General features: G+C 50.1%; 6 protein-coding genes across 9 annotated transcripts; 2 read left to right on the plus strand and 4 right to left on the minus strand.

Annotated features, from left to right (window-relative positions):
• Positions 1 to 56: 56 nt before the first annotated feature.
• FOIG_03612 (transcription initiation factor TFIID subunit 12) lies at positions 57 to 2,846 on the minus strand. Its single transcript, XM_031201565.1, has 2 exons — positions 800 to 2,846; positions 57 to 748 (listed from the first exon to the last, which is right to left on the minus strand). Exons 1-2 carry the CDS (start codon positions 2,579 to 2,581, stop codon positions 494 to 496), a joined length of 2,037 nt encoding a protein of 678 aa, XP_031069089.1. The 5' UTR covers positions 2,582 to 2,846; the 3' UTR covers positions 57 to 493.
• Positions 2,847 to 3,290: 444 nt separating this feature from the next.
• Positions 3,291 to 5,018, plus strand: FOIG_03613 (uncharacterized protein). 2 transcript variants are annotated; one of them, XM_031201566.1, is made up of 3 exons: positions 3,291 to 3,966; positions 4,068 to 4,485; positions 4,538 to 5,018. In XM_031201566.1, the coding sequence occupies exons 1-3, from the start codon at positions 3,666 to 3,668 to the stop codon at positions 4,596 to 4,598; spliced, it is 780 nt and encodes a 259-aa protein (XP_031069090.1). In that variant the 5' UTR covers positions 3,291 to 3,665; the 3' UTR covers positions 4,599 to 5,018. The 2 variants fall into 2 exon arrangements, with proteins under 2 accessions (XP_031069090.1, XP_031069091.1); XM_031201567.1 differs by having other exon boundaries at positions 4,068 to 5,018.
• On the minus strand, positions 3,994 to 6,410 carry FOIG_03614 (uncharacterized protein). Of its 2 annotated transcripts, XM_031201569.1 has the most exons (4): positions 6,123 to 6,225; positions 5,981 to 6,050; positions 5,078 to 5,913; positions 3,994 to 5,022 (listed from the first exon to the last, which is right to left on the minus strand). In XM_031201569.1, exons 3-4 carry the CDS (start codon positions 5,372 to 5,374, stop codon positions 4,762 to 4,764), a joined length of 558 nt encoding a protein of 185 aa, XP_031069093.1. In that variant the 5' UTR covers positions 5,375 to 5,913; positions 5,981 to 6,050; positions 6,123 to 6,225; the 3' UTR covers positions 3,994 to 4,761. The 2 variants fall into 2 exon arrangements, with proteins under 2 accessions (XP_031069093.1, XP_031069092.1); XM_031201568.1 differs by having other exon boundaries at positions 5,981 to 6,410.
• A 212-nt stretch (positions 6,411 to 6,622) lies between these two features.
• FOIG_03615 (mortality factor 4-like protein 1) lies at positions 6,623 to 9,603 on the plus strand. Of its 2 annotated transcripts, XM_031201571.1 has the most exons (5): positions 6,652 to 6,784; positions 6,899 to 7,404; positions 8,422 to 8,693; positions 8,741 to 8,856; positions 8,916 to 9,603. In XM_031201571.1, the coding sequence occupies exons 2-5, from the start codon at positions 7,000 to 7,002 to the stop codon at positions 9,086 to 9,088; spliced, it is 966 nt and encodes a 321-aa protein (XP_031069095.1). In that variant the 5' UTR covers positions 6,652 to 6,784; positions 6,899 to 6,999; the 3' UTR covers positions 9,089 to 9,603. The 2 variants fall into 2 exon arrangements, with proteins under 2 accessions (XP_031069094.1, XP_031069095.1); XM_031201570.1 differs by having other exon boundaries at positions 6,623 to 7,404.
• FOIG_03616 (uncharacterized protein) lies at positions 9,368 to 10,133 on the minus strand. Its single transcript, XM_031201572.1, has 2 exons — positions 9,920 to 10,133; positions 9,368 to 9,865 (listed from the first exon to the last, which is right to left on the minus strand). The coding sequence occupies exon 2, from the start codon at positions 9,810 to 9,812 to the stop codon at positions 9,549 to 9,551; it is 264 nt and encodes an 87-aa protein (XP_031069096.1). The 5' UTR covers positions 9,813 to 9,865; positions 9,920 to 10,133; the 3' UTR covers positions 9,368 to 9,548.
• Positions 10,134 to 10,633: 500 nt separating this feature from the next.
• Positions 10,634 to 12,665, minus strand: FOIG_03617 (ATP-citrate synthase subunit 1; the record flags this gene model as incomplete). The annotated part of the gene is made up of 2 exons (XM_031201573.1): positions 10,634 to 12,166; positions 12,231 to 12,665. 2 exons carry the CDS (start codon positions 12,663 to 12,665, stop codon positions 10,634 to 10,636), a joined length of 1,968 nt encoding a protein of 655 aa, XP_031069097.1.
• Positions 12,666 to 12,981: the final 316 nt, after the last annotated feature.

Below are 12,981 nucleotides of genomic sequence, written 5' to 3' on the forward strand. Positions count from 1 at the left end.
AGTCACTTCCAATCTTTCGACTAGGTGCCTAAGTGATAAAGTGACGAGACCCTACAGAGCAGCTTCCAAAATCGAGAAAAGGCTCTTTAGCCAAAAATGGATATTCAAAAAAGTATCGCCTAGGGGAACAAATGTGTATGGTTTCAAGACTTCTCTTTCATCATGTTGGCAAGAAAGATGGCAATTTGGCGACACTTCAAGTTCCAGGACTATAGCAAGTGTCGAGTCATACTTAGGTAGGCGTATATTATTTGCATCATAACCTAGAAGGTCAACTCTTGCAAATGGGAGAGGCACCTCATATAATCTTGGCCTACCTACTTTCCGAGAATAACCTCATCATACCAAAACGAATACCCCTTGACGCCGATTTGTTCCGGGTATACACCCAACGCCTGTTTTTGCAAAACACAAAGTGTACCATGCCCGATGTTCTTTTTGCTCGCGGATAGGCCTTCTCATAACCACCACCACTTCTCCCAGGGCCAGACCATTATTCACCCTTGCCAGGCATGACCTTCGCCGCCTGGACTGCACTCATTTTTGCAATCCATCCAGTAGACGGCTGAATCTTGCGGACAGTACGTAGCTCATCAGACGAGTATCCAGGGACACGGATGTTGTAAGTTCTCTCCAGGACAAGTTGGATGTCGCGAATCTCGAGCACCTTGGAACCACGCTCCTTTGAGTTTCGACACGCCGCATGAAGGACACTGTCAACAAACGAGTCTGCCATGTTCAGGACGTTCTAGGACTAAGTTAGTAATTTCATCTCAACTGCAGTAGGCGATAAACTCACCTCTTCCACTTCAGGAGTGAGCAGGTTTCCATCTTGCCCCTCGGCCGGGCCTCCGCATACTTGCCGAACAAGTTCGTCCAATTTTTTCTTACTCAAAACGTGATCTCCCTCAGCTTCGTGGTTGTAGGCGGGAATTCTAGCCATCGCCGGTTGGTTCATAACGCCGCCAAGGGTTCCGCTTCCTTGGGACATTGTAGGCCGGCCAGTGTTCACACCGCCACCAACCGAAACACCTTGAGGCACGGCTGTGGCCTTTTCGGGAAGCACCTTGGGGATAGGCATTTTAGACTGCATTGGCGTTTGTTGAGGTTGTGGAGGATGTGCATGTGGATGACCTTGTGGTGTTGGTTGCTGGGGAACGTTAGGTCCCATCACTCCTTGATTCACTGCACTACCCGGTGTAGGTGTTCCAGTTGCGGCAGGCCGGCCAGGCACCGAGGCACTTCCTGGAGTGTTAATAGCCTTCTGGTTTGCAAGATCCATCGCAGCTGAGTGACTGAGAGCCTGCTGAGGACCCGCCGCCGCCGCTTGTTGGGGCGTAGGAATCCGTGGCGCGTTCTGCTGGGTTGGCGTCCCAGCCTGATTCTGTGCAGCTGTCGAAGCCATCACAGGATTTATGGGGGCAGCACCAGGTTCCTGTTTAACCTGAACTTGCGCCGCTGGTAGTTGCTGGCGTCCTGGTTGAGGTGTCCCTTGCGCCGGACGTACCTGCGCCGGTGTTGCTCCAGGTGTTCCGTTGACTGGGGAAGCTCGACTGACGGCGGCTAACTGCTGTTTAGCAACTTCGACAGCCGCGTTAATAGGGGCAGTGTTAGTTTGCGCGTTGTTCTGTTGCTGAGCCGCTTGAGGTTGGTTTTGCGTTGCCTGGGGTTGTTGTTGCTGCTGTGGCCTCGGCTGTGCTTGGGGTTGATTTTGTGGTGTCGCTGCAGCCTGCTGCACTGGCTGATTTCCTTGTTGCGACAACCTTACAGAGTTTTGTGCTTGCGGTTGAGTTTGAGCTTGTGCTTGGGCCTGGCCAGTGCCCTGCAGACTTCCCTGTTGCTTGCGGACACTGTCAACCCATTTGTGGGCATCCGTATGGGCTTTGAGCTGCTGATCCTTCTTCAATTGTAGCTGTCGAAGCTCATCTTCTTTGAACGGTTGTCCAGCCGCGGCTCTATCATTAATGATTTTATCAATTTGAGCAACCTTCTGTTTGCTCGCATCCATAGTCATCAAGGCTCGGGTATAACGTTCCTTGATTTCTTCTATCCATTTGGTAGCCTCGGCAGCGGATTTATCGATGACGGACTGAGGTGCTCGAAAATTGATCTTATTAACATGCTGCTGGATATGATCGGGGACCGGGTTTCGTCGAACGGCAGCAGCGGCAGCTGATTGGTTACCCGCAGCAGCCCCGGCAGCTTGTTGCTGAGGCTGTGCTTGATTTGCTTGCCCAGCAGCGTTCTGTTGCATTTGCTGAGGGCGAGCCTGCTGGTTCTGGGCATTCTGTCCTTGCATTTGCTGGGATCGTCTTTGCTGGATCTTTGTGATAAGCATCTTCGAGAACTCTATGATTTTTTGACGGGCAGCAATGTGATCCGGGCTGTTCTGGGGAGAGTTGTTGGCTTTGTTCCAAAGACCCTGCAATCCGGCCTCGTACTTGGACTTTTCCTCGTCACTCAATGTTGGAAGGTTCCTGATCTGGTTGGGCTGATACATAGGTGGTGGGCGTTGCTGTGCCTGACCAGCACCAGCTTGCTGGCCTTGGCCTTGGCCTTGCTGGGCCATCTGAGGATTCATAATGAATATGATGGAATAGAACCGGAGGCAGGGTCGTTGCTACGGGACGGATCGAATGGTATGGGCACAAGGATAATACGAATTGGAAAACGTTACGTAGGTAGAGGATTGGAGTAGACAAGTGTACAATACAACAAATAAGAGGATCAGAAACTTCAAGACCAAGAATAGAACCTATTGTTAAAATCTGGTAGTGTCGTGAATCACTTCACAGACGCGCGCGTCGAAGAGGACGTGAGAATGACACGGAATAAGTGTCGGTCCGTGTCTTTGTATTTGTGATCATGACTGGGGTGTGGTAGTTGTTGTTGGGGTCTCGGGGAAGTACAGCTTGTCTTCAGTGGAGTGACTGAACAGGAGGATTGTTCAATTTAGTGGAACTGGTCTAACTAACAAGTACCTAGACACCTGGCATGTGTTAGCTCTGGAGCACGTCTGTCAGGATGGGCTGGAGCTATCAAATCGTTGCTCGTTAGGTGTCATCATTGGTTTTCAAATTGTCGGTCGGGGGGTTGGCTTTGCGCGGGGGAATACGCCATACGGATGGAAACTTCAGCGTGTTATATGACCATAAACACGTCGATTACCAGCGTTATCAAGAACCAGATTTCTGGAGTATCATTCATGCGCCAAAGTGCGTTGATTGACCTGGTTGATTTCACCTCTCTCTTTCTCAACCTTTGACTTTCCAGTTGTCTTCCTGTTCGGGGTTTCCAGGTCTTAGCTACCTTACCTTACGTATAAGTCAGCAGCCAAGGTAATAAAGAGGAGTTAACAAAGTAAGCCACTGAAGAATCTCCCCAACGATTACAAGGGTCCAGCTTTCCCCATGCATCCAATTTCACCGGGGTCTTTATCCAAGCTTAGCCATAGTTACCCTTACCTTAGCCCATCCATTCACTCATCTCCACCGGAGCCCGTTCATCTTTCCATCTGGCCATTGCCTGCCTGTCTTATCTTCCCTTCCTTCTTCTTCCTCTCTTCTATTCCTCTCCAGCCGTTTCCTCGAGGTCGATATTTGTTGATTAGCTTGCGCCATACTTCACTGTCAACTATCACAAGCTCATTGAAGTAAATCGCCAATATGCGCTTCTCGTCCTCCACTGTTCTTGCGGCTCTGCCCGCCCTTGCTGCCGCTCAGGACTCGCCTATCGACCAGTATAAGGCCCAGTTCCAAAATGTCATCGGACAGTTCGCCTCATATATTCCCAACCCAGGCCACCATGACCCTGTCGCAGCCGCTGAGGCGAAGGCTGGTTCTATGAGACTCAACGTCCTGACCCTTGAGAACTGGAAGCAAACCCTTTACGAGCCTGTTTCCGCTGGTGCTACTACTCCTGAGGAGTGGTGGTTGCTCATCTCTGGCGGCAACAAGACCTGCTACGGTACGTTTGCTCACCAGCAATTTACACTATATGATTTATGCCATAATTTTTTATTGCCATCGTGTCAGTCGTAATGAACTCTTACTAACATGCAATTACAGGTCGATGCGGAACTGTCGAGCAGGCCTTCAACGAGACCGCTGCCAAGTTTGCGCTCCTCGACAACACCCCCCATATGGCCTACTTGAATTGCGACAACCAGCCCATTCTCTGCAATGCCTGGTCTGCGGGTCCCGCCAGCCTCTATATCATTGAGATGCTCCCCGAACCTGCGCCCGTCGAGATTTACAGCAAGAGGCTTAACTTGACTACCACAACCTCCGACACTCTGGTTGCCTTCCACGAGTCCGGTAGCAAGGACCAGTTCCATCGCATTGACAGCAGCTGGTTCCATCCCTTCAACGGCAAGCTTGCCGAGTACGGCGTAGCTGTTCCCTTCGGCTACCTCATGTGGGCTATGGGTCTCATCCCCAACTGGCTCTTCATGCTCGTTGTCTCTTTCGGTAGCCGCGCCATGATGTGAGTTATCTCAACCCCTGAGCCAAATAAACATTGATACTAATAGTACCAGGTCCCGTCGCATGCAAGGCGTCAACGGTGCCCCCCAGGCTGGTGCTCAGCGCGCCCAATAATTCGGTCTTAGCAAACACTTGACAGACTTTAGTGATGGAACCGTCAAATTGTTCGATGTCTGGGAAAATGTTGATTTGTCGTGCAAATATATGAAGTTTCTGGCTCGGAGAGATCGTGATTATTCTCGTGAAGTTGCAGACGCCCTTGAAGTGATCTGTTCGTTCATGACTTGTTTTCGCAAGCTGCTTCCACGTTTTTGAGGCCATCAATAACCCCCTCGCTTATTCGACCATTAGCGAATTTCCCATATCGTAGATCGCTCAATGCTCCTATAGTCTGTTGTACAGAGTCGAGTAAAGTTGCTTCTTCCTCTTTCAAATGTGCAAGTTCGGCATGTAGTGCACCTGCGGCACCCTCAAGTTCTGGAATAACAGAGTTGAGAGTATGTTTGGCACTCGCTGCACCTGAAGCATCTCCAAATAGCTATAAGCAGCGTCGGTCAGTATTCGCACCATGATGTGTACTCGTTTGGACATACTGCTCGCTCCATCTCAATCTCGCCGTCTATATCCTCTCGCTCTGCCTCGCGCTTAGCCCGCACGACTTCTCGCCGCATTGTGATCCCTCGTTTCGCTTCATGTGCGATGTTCTCGGCGACTTGGTCGAGAAGATCTGTGCGTTGAGCCTGTAGATCTCGAAAGAGTGATCGAACCTGAGGTGAGGATTGTAGTGGACGGGGAAAGAGGGCTTTGAATTGCTCGAGTGTGACGATAGCGGTCAAAGGAGATGGCTGGATGAGGTAATTTGCAAGGAGCTCTGCTTCCGTTGGTGCCATGTCTATGGTTTCGAGTTGAGTTATCCCTCGTGCAACTGTTGAAAAGGATCCTTGATTCTAGGAAAGGTATTGGATCGATATGCTCAGCTTTACCATAGGATACAATCGGGACGCGTCTTGAAAATGAAGCGCGTTAAGTGCCCCACATTGCCCAAGCCTAAATCATACAACCCCAGCTTACACAACAGGACGTTATTCAGGAACACTACTCAAGCTTTCAATGCCTCGATACGAGACAATAGGGGAGATTTTGATAGACCTTGCTGAATACCATTCGGCGTCCTCCTTGGCTCTTTTCCTCTTCTTCCCTTTTTTTTCTCTTTCTGTTGATAAATCAAGTTTCATACAAACACAAGCTGGGAACAGCTTGATGCATCAGTGTAGGTACATCCATTTTACATGATATCATACATTTATGTTTCTTGGGCTTCTGTTTAAACCTCGGAGTGCCCGCCGGCGCCCCTTTTCCATCACGACTAATAACAATGGCAATATTCGAAGCTGAGCTGCTGTCAAGTTGACCTCGAGATTTGGCCATCCTGTGCCAGCAGGTCAACGAATCAGGTCCCTGCCAGAAATCCGAGGAAACGGCCAACGTCTACTCACGAAATACAGTATCATGTCTTCTTACTGGTGCTAGCGCTCGGTATGTGAAAGGATCACAACAGTATTGAAGCTGAATAGCTCAGGGACTCTTGTATCGGCTGGGATGATTTATATAGAAATAGTATAAAGGCATAAGGCATACTGCTCATAACCCTTCTGTTGTCCGCCAGCAGCAACACAGTTCCCCAGCTCAACCTTCCACTACATGTACCTAACCTCGAGAGATATATATCCGAAGTACTCGAGGCTAGATACCATGATGAAGAGCCATCTAAATGATAGCTAGACGGGAGAAGGTGAGATCAAGGAGAATGTTTGTTCATGGAGGTGTGTTGGCATCTCTAGGGGATTCGAGTGTAGTCTATGCGTGTGATTCACTGCAAGTTCAAGAAAGTCGAAGGTTTCAAAAAACAGACGACGTCCAGTCTACTCATGTCAGTTCCAGTGAACTTCAGAGGTACCCTTCAGTAGGTACAATGTGCAGGGCCATTTCCCAGTGACAAGAACCTAAATTGGCCTGGCTCCAATATGGATTGGATGTCTTAAAGAGCGGGCATGGAGGGGTCGCCTCCCACTAATTCAGCCCAGTGTCAGCGTTGGTTTTCCACTATCCACTCCTGTGTTACCAAATCCCTTATCTTATCACGTTGAAGCACTTCCGTCAGCTTTGACTCTAAACCAACCTAAGGGGGCTGTCGCGTCGCGTGGTCACAGTGAACATCCCCTGTTTCCTCATTAACGCGAACTAAGTGTGTACCCTCTCCAAAGTACGGGTACCTTACCGTAAATTGTCATCAGAAACCTGTACCTGCACTGTATCTGAGCATTCAATCTCATCCATCCATCCACCCATCCACCCATCCATTCCCATACCCATTGTTCTTATTATCAACACTCATCGATTTTGGACTTGGCTAGACTTTGAAGAACTACATCCGTGCTTTGTTAGCCTTGCTTTCATACTACTTCTTTACCACTCTTGTAACTTCTTCTCTTTTTTTGTCCTTTACATCACAGACATGGCTCCTGCTCGACAACAACCGGCGCCACCGCCGTTCAGCAAAGATGAAAAAGTGCTCTGTTTCCACATGGACATGCTCTACGAAGCCAAGATTATGGATGTTCAACCAGGTGAGAAGCCCAGTGACGGATACAAGTACAAAGTCCACTACAAGGGGTGGAAGAACACCTGGGACGACTGGGTGCTGGTTGACCGTATCCGGCCATTTGACGATGAGCACAAAGAGCTGGCTGCACAGTTGCACGCGCAGTTGAAGCATAACATCCAACGAAGCACTAAGCAGCCGAAAAAGGGCCTGAGAAGTGGTGCTGAGTCTGCTAGAGTCAGCGAGGAGCGATCAGGCTCTGCCACTGTTCAAGGAGGCAGGGGAGGAAGACGAGGCAAAGACTGGGAATTGGAACAGGTAAGAAATTCTTTGCTTGTTGATGGTTCTTGCTATATTACCCAGATCATCCCACTCAATGCTTTGTTTGTTCTTGTTGCGAGTGTTCTCCGGCAGTTCTGGGTTGTGATATGCAAAATTTGGCCTAGTTGGCCCTTTGGTGAGACAGGTTGAAAGAAGAGGCATCTACACTCTGTTACACTATTCATCCATGTCTCCTTATCTCAAAACTGGGGAGAAGGTTGTTATTGTATCAAAGTGTGTTTTCCCATCTGATCGGTTGAACCAGGGCCATACCGAGCCCTATATTGTGATCCAGCCTCAGCCTACATTCAACACTGCCTATGGCGCTGCCGTTTCCCCCCTTCATGATTCCTTTCTTGTGACTACTCGCCCTTGTCCCAGCATCAAAATTCCACGTTGACAAGGCTTCATTTCTACGCACTACATCTTCCCTCCCACAGCTTTTGTTTGCTTTACCGTTTTCAAAGTACTCGTGTCTCCTAGTTTTCTTCCCCCCCCCCCCTCATCATAACATTTCCCTTGCTTGAGCATTTGCCCCCTGTCACCCCCAGCCCTTCATCAACAGCAAAACATTGCGGCGTCATGGAACCGACGGGCGGCCTTTCTGCTCCGCAAGGCTTTTTCCCTGTCTCGAATGTTCGGGGCTCTCCTGATTTGGCTCAGCCTGGCAAGTCGATGGATTCCTTCAAGTCCTCTAAGAAGGTCAAGTTGACCGACCTCAAAGAACCCAAGGACCATCTCACTCTTCTCCCCTCTAGTGGTCACCGCTATGTAACCGAGTCGGGTAAACTGATCCATGATGATCGCTACGTTATGCCCCTGACTGTCGAAGACGAGCCAAAGCAGCCACGTCAGAAGCCCCTCAAGCCTAGTGCCAAGCCCAAGCCGCGCTCATGCGACCAGCTCGAGACGGTATATCGATCCCATATACACTCCTTGATTTCATATGCCTATACAGTGGCCACCAGCTGTTTCACCGCTCGAACAATCCGTCATGTGCTAATCTTGCTTTAGGAGGATGCTTTCCACAACAAACCTATGATCAAACTCCCGGTGCCCGACCACATTCAAGCGATGCTGGTTGATGACTGGGAAAACATCACCAAGAACAACCAGCTTGTCCCTCTTCCTCACAATAAGCCAGTCACCAAGATATTTGAAGACTATCTTGCCCATGAGCGTCCACACCGCGAGGAGGGATCGTCCAGCATGGACATCTTGGAGGAAGTCGTCGCAGGCTTCCGCGAGTACTTCGAGAAGGCTCTTAGCAGAATCCTGCTGTACCGGTAAGTGTGACTGCTTTTAAACGGTTCAGATAGCTGACTGTGACTAGTTTCGAGCGCCATCAGTACATGGACCTCAAGAAGCTCTGGGAGAACACTGAGGCGAATCCAGAAATCACCAATGTCTGCGATGTCTATGGCGCTGAGCATCTTGCTCGACTAATTGGTACCTATTTCCCTTCACCCCCCTTTATAGATAATTTCTTGCTGACCTGATGCTACCAGTCTCTCTCCCCGAACTGTTGGCGCAGACCAACATGGACCAGCAGTCCGTGTCCCGTCTTCGAGAGGAGATAGGAAAGTTCAACGTCTGGCTAGGACGTAACTGCGAGACATATTTTGTCAATGAGTACGAGACTCCCAGCCAGGAGTATATTGACAAGGCTCGTAGCTTCTGAACAGCACAATTTACCAAGGAAACCATAGTTTCTAGTACCAGGGCTTTTGCCTTGGGCGCCGTCTGCTCCACCACTTCAGACTGTGTTTCCTGGGGCAATATCAGGCTGTAAGCTCTGGTAGATGGGCAGCGAGGGACAAACTAGGAGTTTCACTCACATTATGACCCATTTTGGGGTAATATGACTCGCGGTTGGGATAAAGGAGGGCTAGACACGCAATTGTGAGATAGTTGGGGTATTCGTGATACATCTTGTAATGAGTATCGTGTTCAGGGTGTTTAGGGTCTCAATGCGATAATTCTTGTATTTCATTTCTCCATCCAAAGCAACTTGTGAATTAAAACTTGATGTGTCTTGATCGCACTTCTATAGTTTCGTCCTATCTTGCACCAGCTTTTATACAAGGGTCATTATAGTATAGTACACTCCCATTTCTCTTCCTTGGTATCATCACATATTTTTACATTCTTGGCACAGCCTTCTCAATATAGAACCCGGGATCCGGCGTCCGCGCAGCCTTTACTTCTCTTTTGCTCAGTGCGCGATCCACCTCCTCAACACGAACCAGCTCCTTCACCTTGAGGATCATACCGGCGAACTGTGGGTGAACGGGATGAAAGACGGTCTGCATACGACGGCGCAAGCCTAGAGCGGCGAGGACACCTCGTGTGCGCTCGGGAAGACCGATGGCGGAGCGATGAAGGGTGATGCGGAAGAAAGACATTGTTGGAGGTGGTTTGTAGTGGTTGATCCTTGGGAGAAAATGGAGCGCAGGATCTGTGCTTTGCGTGAGCGAGATTTACCTATAAATGGGAGATGTGGGTGACTTACCATAGATAGCTTGCAATTGGAATCGAAGAAGCCCCAGGAAGAAACACCAACCCGCCGTTCACGTTTCGTCGGTCGTCGTCAAAGAAGCATGAGCTCAAGAATCGGCGTCAAAATCCCTGGGTACGCCAAACCTTTTCGGGAACGTCACCGATTCCTAGCATGTCATGTGACCACCTTCCGAGGACTTCTCATGATGAAGCACGTGAGTTAAGTCATCAGCCTCAGAAACACATCAAACTTCAGGTGACGTCTTCTCCAAGACGTGCTCATTGCTTCAAAGGGTTTCCTGAGGTACCGGGACTCGTTTCCTCTTAATCTGACATCTATGGTCGCACTGTTTCGCTACAGATATGATCGGTATCATCAAAGATTCGGGAGCTGGGGAACGCTCCACACCTAAAAGAGATTCGGATTGATACAAGAGTGATTCGAATTGGAAAGATGAGGGTTCTCAAACCGCCATATCATTTTCATCATGACAAATTAGGCATGTGACGCGAAAAGATCTTATAGCAAACATCAACATTCATGTCTATAGAATCAAGCGAGTAATATGGAGGTCCATCTTGCGGCCTCCAGCACTAGTTACATTGTATTGTAATCCTCATACAGACCGTCGTTTTTTTCCCACGACGCGTCCAGGCCGGCACAAAATCATCAAATGCTCGACGCCTTATTTCTTCCTTTCCCATTTGAATTATCATTCTCCATCTCTTACAGAGAAACTTCCACCCGGCCCTCAGCACCAGGGGCTCCAGCCTCCCGAAGGTTGGGGAGGAGGTAGGTGATGTCATCCCAAGGATGACGGTAAAGACCAGTACGCAGACGCTTCTGGTCGAGGAAATGGGCAATAAGACCAATGCTTCGGCCAAGAACAAAGAGACCGTTGAGAACACCCATCTTGAGGTAATCCTCAGCCTCCTCGGCGGAGAAGGCACCGCAGTTGCGGACAAGATCGACGAAGCAGACAGCAATGCAGCCATCAACGTTGAGAATCAGGTTATCCTTCTTGGAGGTGGTGACAGTCTCGACAGCAAGAGCGTAGTCAAGGAGCTTGTGGCTAGGGAAGTTGTTGAGAACGTATTCCTTAACGAGCTCGACTCGGAGATCGGGGTTGTTTCGGGACTTGATACGGTGTCCAATACCAGGAATGAGCTTGTTGGCCTTGCGCATGCTGTCGACGAAGTCACGGGGGCTGAGGCCCTTGTCGAAGGCACGGGTGAACTCCTCAGCGGCACCGTCGAGAGCACCACCAAATCGGGAGCCAATGGTCAAGAGACCAGAAACAAGGGCGCTGATCAAGTCCTTACCAGCACGGGTAGTGATAATGGTGTTCATGGCACCAGAGACGGCGGGGCCGTGATCGGCAGTGAGCATGAGAACCATCTCGAGGAACTTGGAAGCGTATGTAGGCAGACGGCGGCGGAACCACAGAAGAGACATGACACCGCCAATGCCGATATCCTCCTTGAAAACGTCCGAGATGGGCATACCAGCGTAGAGAAGCTCCTGGCCACGGTCATCGGAGATGGTGGAGATGAAGGCAGCAGGCTTTCGGATGAGACCGAGCTCCTGCGCCCAAGAGTAGTCGAGAGGAATCTTGGGAACAACGGGCTCGGGCTGGGGAACGATGGTGCCTTGTGAGACGAGCTTGTCATACACTTCCTTGAGAGTGGCGGGAAGATCCTCAAAGGTAGCAGGGACATAGAAGCCGGCCTCCTTCATCTTCTCGTTCTTCATCTTAGCAGTCTCAAGCTGAGAGTTGGCGAAAGAACCAGCGTGACCGAACTGAACCTCGGTCTTGAACATGCTGGCGCAAGTGCCAATGGCCCAGGCGACGATGGGCTTGGTGATGATACCCTGCTTGACAGCGTCAATGACCTTGTACTCCTCAACACCACCGACCTCACCGAGCAAGACAAGGATCTTGCACTCAGGGTCGGCCTGGTATCGCAGGAGATGGTCAATGAAAGTGGTACCGGGGTATCTGTCACCACCGATGGCGATACCCTCATACACACCGTCGGTGTTCTGGGAGATAATGTTGTTGAGCTCGTTGGACATACCGCCAGACTTAGAAACGTAGCCAACGGAACCCTTGCGGTAAAGCTTGGAGGCAACAATGTTGTCCATCATACCACCAGTGTTACCAATCTTGAAGCTGCCGGGCTTGATACCACCAACCGTAGCAGGTCCGATAATGGTAACACCCTTCTTCTTCGCGACGTGGGCGATCTCACGAGCTCGCTTGAGAGTAATTGTTAGCTATTTTTTTTTTTTTTTTGGCACATCGCAATTGGCATGTACTTACTCGCTCAGGGACACCCTCAGCAATAATAGCAATGGTCTTGACCTGAGGGTTCTCCATAAGCTCCATGGTGGAGCTGTAGACACTTCTGGAAGAAGCAAAGTTGACGACAACGTCGACATCGGGGTGCTTGCTCATTGCCTTGTCAACCTGCTGGTAGACGGGCAGCAGAGTCTCGCTGGTTCCCCAATACATCTTGCTGACGAATTGACCACCGAAAGTGTAGATGATACCGGCGACCGAGGGCTTAGAGCGCTTGCAGATGAAGTCGAAATCGAGCATGCCCTGGACGGCTCGGGGCTGAAGACCGTAGACGAAGCATCGCGTCTTGTCGGTGAAGAGAGCGTGCTCGGGAAGAGGGCTCAGAGGTCGGCTTGGAGCCGGGAAACGCTGAATGTTGTCGTTGGCCGACAGGCCGCTGGAGGAAGCGGGAGCCATTGTGAATATCGAACTTGAACGGTGTGAGTAGAGGCGGGAGAATTGAAGGTTTAGAGCGCTGGAGGAACCAAATAAGGTGTCAGCTGCTGGGGAGAGGAAACGCTCTGAGCTCTCTGGGGAGAAGTTGGCTCAAAGGAATTAGGTATGGGGGGAGATGTATGAAGAGGAAGATGGGGAAGGAATTGAGATGAGTAGAAGAAACGGTCGAGAAGATCCGTCAGTTGAAGGAGACAAAGTCGGAGACGAGACAAGACGAGGGGGAGGGGAGTGAGTGGATGGGATGGTACCTAGAAATCAGGAGGAATGACTGAACGTC

This window comes from Fusarium odoratissimum (genome assembly GCF_000260195.1).
Source record: "Fusarium odoratissimum NRRL 54006 unplaced genomic scaffold supercont1.4, whole genome shotgun sequence".
NCBI lineage: Eukaryota > Fungi > Ascomycota > Sordariomycetes > Hypocreales > Nectriaceae > Fusarium > Fusarium odoratissimum.

Bases quoted from the DNA above. Each gene is read 5' to 3' on its own strand.
- FOIG_03615 (XM_031201570.1), top strand. From the start codon at position 7,000: ATGGCTCCTGCTCGACAACAACCGGCGCCACCGCCGTTCAGCAAAGAT. The intron at 7,405-8,421 runs GTAAGAAATTCT...ATCTTGCTTTAG, and splicing joins AAGACTGGGAATTGGAACAG to GAGGATGCTTTCCACAACAA. The intron at 8,857-8,915 runs GTACCTATTTCC...TGATGCTACCAG, and splicing joins GCATCTTGCTCGACTAATTG to TCTCTCTCCCCGAACTGTTG.
- FOIG_03616 (XM_031201572.1), bottom strand. From the start codon at position 9,812: ATGTCTTTCTTCCGCATCACCCTTCATCGCTCCGCCATCGGTCTTCCC.
- FOIG_03613 (XM_031201566.1), top strand. From the start codon at position 3,666: ATGCGCTTCTCGTCCTCCACTGTTCTTGCGGCTCTGCCCGCCCTTGCT. The intron at 3,967-4,067 runs GTACGTTTGCTC...ATGCAATTACAG, and splicing joins CGGCAACAAGACCTGCTACG to GTCGATGCGGAACTGTCGAG. The intron at 4,486-4,537 runs GTGAGTTATCTC...TAATAGTACCAG, and splicing joins TTCGGTAGCCGCGCCATGAT to GTCCCGTCGCATGCAAGGCG.
- FOIG_03612 (XM_031201565.1), bottom strand. From the start codon at position 2,581: ATGAATCCTCAGATGGCCCAGCAAGGCCAAGGCCAAGGCCAGCAAGCT. The intron at 749-799 runs GTGAGTTTATCG...ACTTAGTCCTAG, and splicing joins TCACTCCTGAAGTGGAAGAG to AACGTCCTGAACATGGCAGA.
- FOIG_03614 (XM_031201568.1), bottom strand. From the start codon at position 5,374: ATGGCACCAACGGAAGCAGAGCTCCTTGCAAATTACCTCATCCAGCCA. The intron at 5,023-5,077 runs GTATGTCCAAAC...CGCTGCTTATAG, and splicing joins AGATTGAGATGGAGCGAGCA to CTATTTGGAGATGCTTCAGG.